Source organism: Canis aureus, chromosome 22 (assembly GCF_053574225.1).
Source record: "Canis aureus isolate CA01 chromosome 22, VMU_Caureus_v.1.0, whole genome shotgun sequence".
NCBI classification, from domain to species: Eukaryota; Metazoa; Chordata; class Mammalia; order Carnivora; family Canidae; genus Canis; species Canis aureus.
This window is the reverse complement of record NC_135632.1, coordinates 43,856,860-43,870,766: the sequence shown is the minus strand read 5'-3', so window position 1 is coordinate 43,870,766 and position 13,907 is coordinate 43,856,860. Positions and strand designations below refer to the sequence as shown.

General features: G+C 58.5%; 1 protein-coding gene across 11 annotated transcripts; it reads right to left on the bottom strand.

Moving 5' to 3' along the window:
* Positions 1 to 303: 303 nt before the first annotated feature.
* On the bottom strand, positions 304 to 13,486 carry CSRNP1 (cysteine and serine rich nuclear protein 1). Of its 11 annotated transcripts, none has more exons than XM_077865724.1 (5): positions 13,351 to 13,486; positions 5,756 to 6,009; positions 3,406 to 3,665; positions 2,572 to 2,886; positions 304 to 2,486 (listed from the first exon to the last, which is right to left on the bottom strand). In XM_077865724.1, exons 2-5 carry the CDS (start codon positions 6,000 to 6,002, stop codon positions 1,506 to 1,508), a joined length of 1,803 nt encoding a protein of 600 aa, XP_077721850.1. In that variant the 5' UTR covers positions 6,003 to 6,009; positions 13,351 to 13,486; the 3' UTR covers positions 304 to 1,505. The 11 variants fall into 11 exon arrangements, with proteins under 11 accessions (XP_077721850.1, XP_077721851.1, XP_077721853.1 ...); XM_077865725.1 differs by having other exon boundaries at positions 13,252 to 13,356; XM_077865727.1 differs by lacking the exon at positions 13,351 to 13,486 and adding an exon at positions 13,290 to 13,313.
* Positions 13,487 to 13,907: the final 421 nt, after the last annotated feature.

Below are 13,907 nucleotides of genomic sequence, written 5' to 3'. Positions count from 1 at the left end.
GCCCTGTCTCCGGAGACTGCTCTGCTGCTCCCCACCATCCCAGGTGACCACTGGAGACAGAGGGGTTCTGGGAGAGGGAAACCGGCTCCACCTGGAGTGCCAACCTCCCAGCTGGCTTCCTGTCTCCGATGTGACCAGGCTGCATGGAAGTAGGCCCACTGTGCTGTGCCCCCCACTCCTACCCCAACATAGCCTCAATGTCCACACTGCCCCACAGGGCCTATCCCCCCTCCCTCCTTGCTACGTCCTGAAGGTGTACCCCCCACCGCGATCTCCCAACTCCTCAAAGTGCAGGCCGCACTGTTAAAAATAGAGCCTCTTTATTGGTACCTGTAAGCTCACGTACAAGGTGTTCCCACAAGCACACAGGCTGGCAAGGCCTCCTGGGCAAGAAGGTAGGCCCAGAGCCTGGGCTTCTTGGCACAGACATAGAGAAAAATGAATAAATTATAGTTCTAACACTCAAGGACGATACAGAAATAAGGATGCAAAACTCCACCCCAGCAAATGAAGGGCATAGGAGCTGCAAAGGGGCTACCCCTCACCCCAGCCAACTGACCTTAGAGCATGGGCAGGTGGCCCAGGCAGGCAGGCAGTGCCCAGAAAGCCCTGAGATAGTAGTCAGGGGCATGCTGCGGGCCCCAAGGTTAGCCCCTTGCCCTCTCTGGGCCTCCTGCTTCCCTTCTACATTACTGGCCCAGGTAAAGGCTGTGGCCTTCAGGGAGGAAGATGAGGAGGCAGAGGACAGGAAGCAGAGGGGGCTGTGTGGGGCAGAAGCGGGTTTTGGTCACGGTTGAGCAGTCCGGCCCAGCCCCCTACCGCAATGCTGTCCTCAGCCACCCACCAAGAGCCAGGCATCTGCCCCAGGAGACATAGGGCCCAGGTTCACACCTGCTTTATACCAAAGCCCAGGCAGGGCAGGGTTGTGGGACTACAAGGCAAAAGGGCCTTACAGGGGTCTGTGCCCCACCCTGACCCCGGCACGGCCCCCCATCCAGAGGGGAGAAGCCTGTGCCATCTAGTCTCCAAATAAATTATGGAAATAAATTATAGTCTTCACAGTCCAGAAAATACAGCCACCTGGGTGGGTCTGGGGCTCAGGGTAGCAGGAGAAGCCATTAGAAGTGGCTGATCTCAGCCTTGTATTGTTCGGGCTAAGGAACATCACACAAGACCAAAAAGGGGTCTGCAAAGCTCCAGAGGAGCCCTGTTTCCTCCTGTTCCTGGCACACACCGTGGAAGTGGAAGTAGAGACTGTATGGGCTTTGGGGGGTGGGGGTGGGGGGCCAAGTGGCTGAAAAGGAAAGCCCCCTCCCCGCCCTCTCTCCAGCACAGAAAGTTACAAAAATAAATAAATCAATCCAGAGTGTTGCACAAAAATCAGGAGTGCCCACATGGATGAGCCAGCCAAAGGGAAACCCTTAACATACAGACCTCAGGGAGTCCCCATTATTACTACAAGGCAGCTCTTGGGGCTCTCGGGACCGTGGGAGGTACCCTTGTCCTCACACAGGCACTGGCCCCACCAGAGGCGCGGGGGCAGTATCCTCAAACAGCTGGCTGTCCACAAAGGGAGTCAGGGCCTCGGCAGCTGCATCAGGCAGGCCCATGATGGACTCCAGGAAGCAAGCGCCAGCGTCCCCTGGTGGAGAAAAGGCAGGCAAGGGGAAGCAGGGTGCCTCGAGGTTGTCCAGGCTGTCAGACACCTTCCGGGAGGTGTAGTGAGGCCCCAGACTATAGTCCGGCAGGGCCTGGAGCAGCTCGAAGGAGTCACAGGAAGACAAGCTGAGGTCCACAGAGTCGCTCTGGCCAGCGTCCGAGCTGGGCAGCACCGAGGTGCCAGGGAGGCTTCCTTCTCCCAACCCCACAAGGCCCCCGTTTAGGAAGAAGCTGGCATCCAGGTTGGCATTTTCATCCAGGATGCCCGACGTGAGGCTAGAGCTGGAATAGCTGTGGGTCCAGCCGGCCAGGCCACCAGGGTCACCAGTACCAAAGATATCAGCGGGGTGGAAACAGCTGAGGTTGTCGAGGCCCCCCACCCCCCCTTCCTCTTCCTCCTCCTCCTCTCCTCCTAGGTCAGAGTCACTGAGACTCAGGACCCGGGCCAGGCTGTCATCATCCACGTCAGGCTGGAAGCCAGGGACAGGCAGGGCTGGGTGCGTGGCGCTGCTGGGGGCCTCACTTGTACCCGAAGCTGTGGACGAGTCGGTCATGTCGCTGCTACAGCTGTTCTCGCCCAGCTCACTGCTCACAGGGGGCTTGGCCAGAGGAAAAGCAGGAGCCAGGGCCTGCTCAGCGGGGCTGGCTGGGCTGCCCGGGGCAGGAGCCTCTAGCTCCCCCAGGCTCTCAGCCCCCTGCTCCAGCTGCAGGCGGGTGAGCGTGTGCAGGAAGTGAGTCTGCACCCGGGCCTGATTGAATTCCACGCGGCCCTTGGGGTTCTCGCAGCCCTCCCTGCAGCAGCCGCAAGGGAACGCAGTGTGGTCCATCTGCAGAGAGAAAGCAGAGTGTGAGCAGGGATCCCACGGAGCCTGGAGGAGCCCTGGAGTTCCAGCTCCCCTTCCCGGCCCACACCTGGCACTTGATGCCTGCCAGACTGCAGCTGCAGGTCTCAGGGTCACAGACCCGATCACAGCGACAGCCGCAGTCCTCCCGGGACTGGCGCAGGGCCTGCAGCTCCCGCCTCTCCTCGCGATCAATCCTCCGCACACCAGCAGCCCGCAGCAGAGCCCGTCGCCGCCGGGCCGGGTAGGGCTGTAGGAAGGTCATTTCCTCCAATCGGCCACCTGCCACGGCCACAGCCAGGTCCTCTTCTACAGAGGCGTCATCGATGGCGTCCACTGTGAGTGGCAGGCTCGCCTCCGTCTCGGGTACCCCAGACTCCGCAAACTGTGTGCATGGGAGAGAGGAGGGACGTGAGGGTCTTGGCCCCCACAACCATTAGTCACTTGACAAATGCTCCCCGCATGCTTACTCTGGGCTGGGAACCTCGGATACCACGTGAACCCTCAGGCCAGGAACACCACCCTCAGGGCATCTGTAAAGATATCTCCTGTTCCTGCCATTCCCCAGTTTGCGCACAACCCCCCCCCATTCCCCCCCCCCCACAGCCCGCCTGACTCACTGACCCCTGATGTCCCATCAATTCCACATCCCCCTGCAGTGTGGTCAGACAACATCAGGCACCACACCCCCAGCCCCCACAGCAAACGCAGGCCCTTCCACATCCCACTCTATCTGCAGATAATCCAGTCAACAGGCCCTGATGGAGCAATACTGGCTCCAGGGGCCTCTTTCCCTAAATGCGTATGTAGTGAGCTAACTGGCCCCCACCCCAAAGCTCCACCCCTCCAGGCTAGGCCTTCAGAAGCCGGCCCAAGGCACGGGCTCTGCAGAAGGTCTCCCTACCTTCCACCGTAGAGCCTCCAACTTCTCCTCCTTCAAGCGTAGGCGCAGCTTCTCACGCCGTGCCCGGGCTTGCTCCTGTGTAAATTCAGCCAAGGAGAAGCGGCGGCAGGCAGTGTGGCGGGGGGCCATACCCAGAGTGCAGCCACCTCGGCTGGGCACGCTGGTGAAGCCTTGGCACCGGGGAAAGTAGAAGACAGTGATGCCATCGAAGGCTACGCGGCCTGGACGCTTCCGGGGAGCCCTCTTCAGGATGGACAGGGCTAGAAGGCAGGGAGGGAAGGGGCAGGGCATTAGTTCTCCATGAGGGACTGCATAACCTCCAGGAAGATGATGCTCAATTGCCTCTCCTCACACTTCCCGCTCTGACCTCCCACCATGGAAAAAGAAATGGATCTGAATTTAAGAGCCAGCCTGGCTGAGATTAGAGCCAGAATGGTAAATTTGAATGCCATTCCTAGGTCAACACAGGCTTACCATTATTTACCAATCCAAATGACAGCATCTGTGGGATTAAACATCTTTCCCATCTTTACTGGCCATTTATAGGTTCCTTATGCAGTTTTCTATAGTTTTTTTATTGATTTGTAGGAGCTCTTTATATATGATATTAAAGACACTGATCATCTAATATTTTATCTTTGAAATATTTTAGTCTTATTTTTGTTCGAGGCATTTTACCAAATAACTTCTAAGGCCATGAAATTTAAAATATATTGATCTTTTCCTTTATAGCTTCTTGCACTTTGTGACAGGCTTAGAAGGCTGTTATTTGGAACTGCCTTTCTAAGTTATGAACTGTATACTGATTAGTAAGCTATGCATTTGGTATATATATTTTTAAAGATTTTATTTATTCATGAGAGACAGAGAGAGATATGCAGAGACACAGGCAGAGGGAGAAGCAGGCTCCAAAGCAGGGAGCCTGATATGGAACTCGATCCAGATCCAGGGACTCCAGGATCATGCCCTGGGCTGAAGGCAGGTGCTAAACTGTTGAGCCACCCAGGGATCCCCACATTTGGTATATTCTATACAAATATTGGTATACTATTACTTTTTATTGGGTTGAACCATAAGTAGTTACCATAAAACAAATGAATATTGGCAATTGCATGTATTTCAATTTAATATTTTGCCTGTCCTGATCCAATACATAGAATTCTTATTCTCACTGCAAACTGAACTGGGTAGCACTTACTAAGCAATGTTAACTATTAGTGGTGACAGCATCTTTATCTTGTTCCTTAGTTGGATGGCTTCCAATATTTCCTCATCAATTAAAATGCCAACTTTGGGGTTGAGATACATATTTTTCATCACTTAGGATAGAATTTACTTATCTCTATTTTACCAAGGGTCTTATCTAGAAGGAACATTATATTTTATCAAATGTTGTGCTTGAGTGTCTGCCTTCAGCTCAGGTCGTGATCCCGGGATCCTGGGATCGGGTCCCACATCAGGTTCCCCACAGGGAGCCTGCTTCTCCCTCTGCCAATGTTTCTGCCTCTCAATCTGTATCTTGCATGAATAAATAAAGAAAATCTTAAAAACAAAATTTTTCAGCATCTACAGTGGTTCTCATATTTTTCCTCCTCTGACATAGTCATTGGGTAGACTTTACGATTGGATTTTATAAATATTAAACCATTCTCATTTTGCCAAGATAAACCCACAGTTTAGTCAACATACTGTCAGGTCCTGTGTGCTAAAAATCATACTTTTTTTCTATGGATGATACACAGATATACTACATAAACAAGACACCATAGCCAGGGTATTAAAATGTCATGGCAGGGGTAATTAGGAAAAATATGTCTAACAAAGGCTCCATGGGGTTGGGGGCAGCGATAATGGAAAACAAAGTTGAAGAATACTGCTTTAGGGCTGTCTTGGTCATTTTGAAATCAGAGTGACGCCAGCTTGAAAAATAACTGGGGAAGAAACTTTTCCACTATGTTCAGGCAAAGCCAAACAGCATTTTGACAGGAGAGGGACTGGCTGGACAGGCCCCACAGTGCAGAAGTGTGGGGCGTGGGACTCCAGTGATTCAATTGGCAGGACAAGGTGTGCAAGCTAGAGAAACGAAACTGGAACATAAGGAGGAGCTGGAGCCAGAGGGCCCCAGGGCCACCCTGGGGAGCTAGGCAGGGAGTCCTGAGGTCAAAGGTGAATCTAGCTGGGCCCACGTGCCTCTGGACAGAGGGCATTCCCGAGTGACCCCTGTGTTACAGGAAGTGGCCAAGGTGGGGACACGACCTCCAGAGGCCAGAATAGCTTCGTCAGGGGCCTCCCAATTTCATCTTCAGGAAGGAAGAAGGGGTGTGGTGGCTCCCAGGGGTGGGGGACTCACGCGTGAAACTTCGGAAGTCACAGAAGTCACGGGCAGGCAAGGGCAAGTGATCCCAGGGGCCCTCCTCATCCGAGTCCCAGGCCAGGGAGACTGAAGAGCTGGGAGAGCAGGAGCAAGAACGGCGGCCCGGGGAAGACAAAGAGGAGGAGGAGGAGCAGAGCGAGGAGGAGTCCTCATCCAGCTGGTCAAACTTCCTCTTCAGTGGCCCAGTCATGGTGATGCCGGGGGTACTCTGGGGTCTGGGCATTGGCAGCCTGGAATGGAAAGGAGAAAGCTCTGAGCGGCAGGCCTGAGGGCAGGCGGTGGGTGCTTGGCCGCGGTCAACTCCGCCCTGACCCTCCCAGGAGACCCGGGCCCCCTGGGCTCTGTGTGCAGGGGGCACAGCTCCAGGAGGCTTCTTGCCACCGGCAGAGCACTGAGGCCCAGACCCTCATCCTGGCGCTTGCCGACTCCCACCACCTCTGCGCAAGAGCCTTCCCAGGACACCACCAGGAACCTTCCCCACCACCTCCCACAGCCCACCTCCACACACGCATACCCCAGACCAACAGATGGACTGACAGACCTCGGCCTGGCCTCGCTCATTCCCCGACAGGAATCCTGGGGGCTGACTCACTGGCTGGGTGATTCACACGGCTTGCATCTGTGTGCCTTTGTGTGTGTGAGGCCGTCTGCCACAGCCTGCACAGCCATGTACGGAGGCTCTGCTTCCTCCTCCTCCTCCTCCACCACCAACCCGCAGCACACCCACAGACACACCAGCCTGCGCGCGCGCGCACACACACACACACACACAGTCTGTCTCTCTCTCTCTCTCTCCCCTCCTGTCTCTCTGGGGCCAGGTTGACCAGGGTACTCTGGGAAACAGGCTGGCTTTGACACTGGCCCCGATTCCCAGACACAGGACTTTCCGGAGCCCCTCCTCTCCTGTGACAGAGCCACTCAGACTTTCCCTCAGAAACTCCCGCCCCACAGAAGTCCCCTGCCTCCAGGCCTGGCTGGGCTTCATGTTTCTCTGACAACTCCTGTTTGATCTTAAAAATTTGTCTACATCTCCAATATCTAACCCTGTTTGTTTGAATTAACTTCCTATGGAAATTATTTTTCTCCCCCTTGAAAAACAAACAAAAAACCAACAACTCTTAGTGAAACTGATCGGTCAAGAGGATGTCCTGCTATCTCCTGTCACAGAGCTTACTGTGCCTCCCTCTTGGGGGGCTGAAAGCCTCCTACAACCCGGATGGCCTCGGCCAGGAGGAGTGGACTTTGCATTGCACCCTAGCTTGCCCCACCCCCCCCACCCCGGCCTCAACTATCCCTGGGAATCCCCAAAGGACAAAGGATGCAGTTCTAAGGGCTGAGCTACCTTGTCTCTCGGTGTCCAGCAGGGCCCAGGCCCAGGCCCCAGGAGGTCACCAGGAGGAAGGGGAAACGGTGCGGAGGCCCCAGGGCTGGGAAGCCCCTCCCCCACTGTCATCACAGGAAACGAGAACAGGAAAAACCAACCAAAAGGCTGCAGAACTCCCCTACTCAGGTGTCCCTTCTAAACACCCCTTCCCCCCTTGCCAAGCCTACTAGCAAGTCTAGATCCCAGACCTAAAGGGTGTGCGGTCAGCGGACTTACTGGATAAAAGTCTCCAGAAGCACAAAGCACGGCCTCTTCCCAGACAAGAGAGAAGCAAGAGAAACTCCCCTCCTTGCTAACCTTCACACTGGGGCTGGGGAAGAGAATGCACAGGTGCTTCCGGGGGCTTCTCAGCGGGTAGTTTCTCAGGCTTGGCACCCGCACCCCCTACAAACCACAAACAAAAACAACCCAGCTCCCAGCTGACCTGCAGGCTCTCCCAGGAGAGGAGGGAACTCATGCCCCAGAGCCAGGCACACACATACACACACGTGCAGACCCACAGAGACACACAGTAACATCCGTGGGCAAACCACACCCACTTACCCTGCTCCTACCAGCCCCGCAGGGAGACCTCATCCTTTCCCAACTCCAGATGCTGTCTACAGGGTGGCGGATGCGGAATCACACGCCCAAACCCCAATCCCCACTTTTTATCTCTGCCTGGCCGTCCCTTAGAAACATAAAATTCCAGAGGCCCCAAATCGAACCCCTTGTCTCTGTTCCCCACAACCCCCCCCACCGTGCCATCTGTTCCTCTTCCTGTGTTCCCTATCTTAGTAACGGCACTGCCACCCACCCAGTTACTCAAGCCAGAAACCTGCAGCCACTGTCAATCCCCTCCCTCTCCCTCCAGCCACATCCAGGCCCCCCAGTCCTGCAAGTACATGCCAGGCCACTTAATGCACACAAGGCTAGGCACAGACACAGTGGGCACTGGGGAGGCCATCAGCACACTGTGAAGAACCTTGGTTCCAGAACCAGACTGCCTGCCTTTGCATTGCACCCTAGCTTGGCTATGGCTGGACTGTTTGAGCCTGGTCAAGGTCCTTATTAAGCTCCCTGTGTCTCTGATTCTAGGTCTTAGAACTTCATAGGGTTGGGGGGGTGTACGTAAATCAATACATGTCAAGTTCTTAGCACAGTGCTAAGTGCTGAGGGAACATGTCATTCTACGCTGGGAGCTCTTCCGAAGGAGCTCCCGGACACAACAACATGTGAATCTCAGTGATGTCCCGTGGAATGAAAGAAGCCAGACACAAGAATATATAAGTGAATGAAGTTCAAGGAAAGGCAAACCCATTCAGGGATGACACAAGTCAGAATTGGCGGGGGGGGGGGGGGGGGGCAGGGTTGATATACACTGTGGACAATGACGGTGAGGGGTGGGGGGCACTTCGGGTCAGGTGGGTTTCTCAGAAAGTTCTCTGGTGATCTGGCTGGTGGTTCCATGAATGTCTAAAACTGAAAATTCATCTAACTGCACACCTAAGATTCACATGCTTTATGTATTTTATATATGTCTCCTTCAGTTTTCAATCTATTATCCTTATGTCTCTGTCCCCACCACTACTGTCCACATGCCCTGCTTCTGCTCCTGCCATCCCCCTGCAGTCACAGTGATCTTCCTAAACCACATCTCTGCCTGCCACCCCCGTGCTTAGGAAAGCTGGCCCTTAGGATCAAGCCTAGAATTCCACGAGAGGCTGAAGCAGGCCTGGCTGTTGCCTCCCCATTCTCCCCTCACTATATTCCAGCTGAACTTGCAGTTCCCCTAATTGCTACGACCTGCCGGCCTCCTGGCCTTTGCACAAGCTGGAACCCAGCCTACTCTCCCTTAACAGTCACTTCCAAGAGGGCCTCCCTGAAACCCCCACTCCTCACTCCTGACTCCATGCCTCTCTGGGCTCCCAGGGATTCCCCTATCGGGGCCCTTCTCTCGAGGTCTTGCTGTGGCCTCACTGCCTGGCCAACTCAGTACCCATGCCTAGAACAGAATCTGGCACAGGGAAGGCACCTCAATACCAGCAGAGGTGGACCTCTGGGGGTGACTGGTCAGTGTGATCTCCTGATCCTGTCAATTAAAGCCTCCACCAGGGGGTTTAAGCCACAGGAGGGGCGACTCTGAGAGTAGAAGCCCAGACTGCAGGCAGGTGCCAACATAGGCATCTCAGGAGGCTCCCTGTTCCCCAGAAGTAAACAAATAGATACCAAGGAAGCAGATTTAAGCCAGACACCCTGGCTCTGCCTCGGGCATGTCTACAGAACGGAAACTGAAGGTGAAGTCATTATATGCTCCAAGGCTGCAGACAGGAAAACAGGGACCCCAAGAAAGCGACAGCTATGCTACAGATTCTAGTGATGAACCCCTAGCAGGGTCTGCAGACCTAGGATGTAATGAGGACCCAATCTCTTCGCCAACACCCCTGTGGGGTAGAGGGAGAAGGAGCAGCACTTCGATCTGGCGCTTCCCTGTACCACCTGGGAATCCAGAGGCCGACAGAGGCAGAGGCAGAAGATGAGAAAAAGACTCAGCCAGAGACAAGGACAGGCCAAGTCAGAAGAAGGAATGAGAGATAGTGAAAGAGTCCAAGAAAAGTGTCAGACAGTGAGTCAGAGGAGGGGGGAGGGGCCCTGAACAGCTACCCAGGAATAAGGATCCCAACCGTGGCTCTGCTCCCAGGGCCATCACCGGCCCTCTCCTAGGGTCCTGGAGGAAGGAAAAGCAATTCCCAGGAGCTGGCTCAGACAGAAATACCACACCCCCAGAAGCCCCAGAGACAGGCCCCAGCCCGAATCAAAGAGAGCCAGGCTTCTTCCGGGATCTGCCTAGGGTGGGGGTGGGGGTGTCAGCTCCTGTCATTGCACAGAGGAGCTGACAGCTTAGGATGAGGGAGTGACACTTCCCCACTCTTCTACCCACAACTATCTACACACTCAGGCCACGCTGTGAATCCTGGGAAGGCCATCTCACCCTGGGCACCAGGAAAATGGATCATCTTTGGGGGTCAGGGGCCTATCTCAAGGCCTCTGGGAAGTCACCTCTTCCAGGAGCTCAGCAGCCCCAATGCCCCAGGATCCCCACCAGGGCTGATATCGGGGAGAGGGCACCTTCAGCTGCCTGCAATCTCCTCAGGGAATCTGAAGAATGTGTCCTTTAACCTCAGAGCCCCAGGCCTTGGTCAGGCCAGCTCCCCCCAACACCTGGAGTCATGTGGCCCCAGACCCTCAAGAACTACTTCCTGGGAGGAAAGGACACCTCTGAGTACCCCTGGCCCCCACTGGGATTGGCTAGCAAAACAACCTGGGCAGCACAAAGAGGGCAGACAGGAAGCCTTACTACACCCCATCCCCCCATCCCTCTGAAAGTGATCCCAGGGGAGGGCAGTTCCTCAGCCTTGGCCTCCAGGGCCTGGCACTGGGTAGGTGCCAAATGTTTGCTGGCTACAGGAGGCCAACTGCTCCTGCAGAAGGGAAATTGCACCTGACAGCCACTGCTTCCTCCACCTAAGCAAGGCCCTCCCTCTTCATTCACATTCATTCATTCATCCATTCATTTATTCATTCAACAAAGACGGAGCTCCTGTGACACGCCAAGCACGGTCAGGCACTTGGGCACACAGGGAGCAAGAGCCACACTAGGACTGCACTCTTGCAGCTTTTGAATTTAAGGGCAAGGAGCGTGCATGCTCCTCGGTGAGCGCTGGGATGGTGGTCAGAGGGGAGGGGCAGGAGGGGGAAGGCTGAGGGTAAAAGCTGTCTCCAGGAGGGAGGGAGGTGGGAAGAGTTCAGAGGGGGCACAGCGTGTGAGGGAGAGCCGGCAGGGGGAGGGGGAGGGGCATCCTGGGGCAGGTTTCGGGAGCCAGGGCGGGCGGAGCAGGCTTTAGCCTGAGGCCACTGGAAGCCACCGGAGGGTTTAAGTAGGGAGTGACAATACCAGATTTGCATTTTAAAAAGATGGCTCAGGCTCCGGCCTAGGGGGGTGTGACTAGTCGGCACCGAGCCAGGGCTAGGTGAGCGATGACAGGACGGGGAGGGCAGAGGGGAAGGGGAATAGCCTTGGTGACCTCCGGACGTGGAGACGGAAGAAGGCCGTGATGTCAAGGATCCGGGGGTGAGCGGAGGCGGCCGGCACCGGGGGCCGCGAGACCTGTGAGCGGAGGTGTGCGGTGGGCGGGGGCGCCGCGGGGCTCCTCCCGGGCCGGCAGCGCGGGCCACTGGGTGCTGTGCGGGGCGCGGGAGTGGCTGAGAGTGTGGCGGCTGCTGGGGCGGGGGCGGGGGCATTCAAGGTGCGCGCCTGTGGGAGGGCCCCGGGGAGGGGAAACTGAGGACCGCGAGGAAGTGGGTGCCGGGCAGGCCAGAAGTGCGTGGGAGGGAGCCTACGTGTGCCCGCGGCTGTCCGGCGGGGCTGCGCCCGTGACTCACGGCCGTGGCCTCTGCGCGCGGCGGCGGCTGACAGGCAGGTGAGCGCGCGGCACGGGCCCTCCCCCCCCGCCGTCGGGGTCCGTGACTCACGAGCCGCGCTCCTGCCCGCGCTCCCCCGCGCTCCCCCGCGCTCCCTCCCCGGCCCCCGCCGGCCCGAGGGCGGGGGCGGGAGCCCGAGGGGGAAGGCGACGAATGTCACCTGCTCCGGCCCCGCGAGGAACTTCTGAAAAGTTCTCGGCAACTGGGCCGGAGGGAAACTCCAGGGGCCGCGCGCACCCCGACACCCGCGCCCGCCTCGGCGCTGCCACCGCGCCCGGCTCGGCTTCTCGGGGTCCCGGCGGCGGCGGCGCGGGGGAGGGGAGCGGAAAACCCGCCACCCCCGCCTCCCCGCCTCCCCGCCTCCCTCCCCCGACGCCGGCCGGCGCGGGCTGGGCGCGGGCCTCCCCCACCCGGCGCGGGCCCCGGGCGGCGGGGGGCAGCCGGCAGGGCGCGGGGGCGCAGCCCGCCCCGCCCCGCCCCGCCCCGCCCCCGCGGGCGCCCCCTCCCCGGGTCCCGGCCCGCCAGGCCCGTCGCCGCGCCGCGCTCACCTGCGATCCGGGCGCCCCCCGGGCACCGCCGCCCCCGCGTCCCGGCCGGGGACGCCCCCCGCGCCGCGGCCCCGTGCGCGCTCGGCCGGCAGCCGTCGGCCCCGCAGCCCCCGGCTCTGCGCATCCGGCAGCGGCGGCGGCGGCGGGAGACTGGCTGCGCCCGGCCCCGCCCGCCGCTCCGCCCTCCTCGTCAGTGGAAAACTCCGGGGCTCGCCGCGCTGACGCACGCCCGGCCTCCCGCCAGGCCGCCCGGCAGCCCCGCCCCGGAGGCGCCGCCTCCCCCGCCGCGAGCCCGGCCCGGCCCGGCCCGGCCCGGCCCGGCGGCGGCGGCGGCGCGGAGCGGGGCCCGGCTGCGGACTCTGACCCTGCGCGGGCGCCGGCCCCGCCCCGCCCCCCGCCCCCGCCCCCGCCCCCGGCCCCGGCCCCGGCTCTGGAAGTGGCCGACGCTCCCGGCCGGCAGAGCAGGGTCGCGAAGATCCCCCCTCGCCCCACCGCCCCCATTCGCAGATGGGTAGCCTGAGGCCCCGGGCGGCGCGGCGTCCGGAAGGCCACCCGGCGGCGGTGGCAGGGCCGAGGCCGTCTCCAGGCTTTCACCCCCCCCCCGCCCCCCGCCCGAGCCAGCTGCTATCATCCAATCTAAACGTCCTTCCTCTGCGCCCTCCTTACCCCCCACCCCCCCATCTGCCAGAAAAGTAAACTATGGCCGGAGAGAAACCTGAGCAGGGAGGGGAGAGAGGTAGCGGGGAGGGGGTGGAGGTCACCAGGGGTCTGACCTTCACCTCTGCTACGGACCAGAGACCCTGCAAAAGCCCTGAGCTGGGGATTCCTGGAAACAGTCTCCCCCAACCACCCCCACCCCATCCCTTCTTTAAAAAAAAAAAAAAAAGGTTTCTTCCGAGCCAGACCCTGGCCACTTAAAATGGCCCACTGCCTTCTCTGCTCCCGCCAAGGCCTTTCCTGACTAGGGGCCAACTTTCCCTGCATTATTGCGCGGGGGGAAGTGTGTGCATGCTCCGGCAGCGAGCCCTGGCCTGGAGACCATCCCCTGCCCTTCTTCCCAACCTCAGGCCAGACCTTACCCCCCTCGCGTCTCCCTTGAGCGTTTCTACCTTCACACCTTTGCTACACAGCGCTCCTCTCGCCTGGATTGCCTGTCTGCCTTCTAGAACGCTGCTTACCAGAATCTCACAGCCTTTAAGGTCTCAGCTTGCACTGCCTCCTCCAGGGAGCCTTCGTGGGAGCTTGACCCTCCCCCTCCCAGTCCTGCTCCCGCTGCATTCTGGGTTTTTCTCTGACTGTCCTAGATGAATGCTGTCACTGACTAGCCCAACCCTCAGGATTCCTTTCTACCTTCCTTCAGGTGGGGGGTGGGGGTGACCTCTCCTGCCTGGGTGGCTCTGGGGTGGAGAGGTCGGTGAGGGCCTTTCTTGAGCCACAGGTGCTTGTGTAGAGTGGGCCAGAAGGGGTCGGCTTGCCCTTTACCTTTCCAGGGAAGAAAAATGGAAGGAAAGCAGGTCGGAGGAAGCTATAGCTCTTGTCCTTTGCGTTTGTATTGAGTGTGTGTGCCCCGGGGAACTGTAGAGGTAGGTGTCTGGACAGCTGAAGAAGAGCTTCCAGTGACTTCCCAGTGTCCTCAAGGCTCAACTCTGTGGGGCCTACAAAGCCCAAATAATCTGGCCCTTGCTCACCTTGGCAGCCTCACCTGTCTCTCTCTGTGCTCCCATCCCCCACTCCC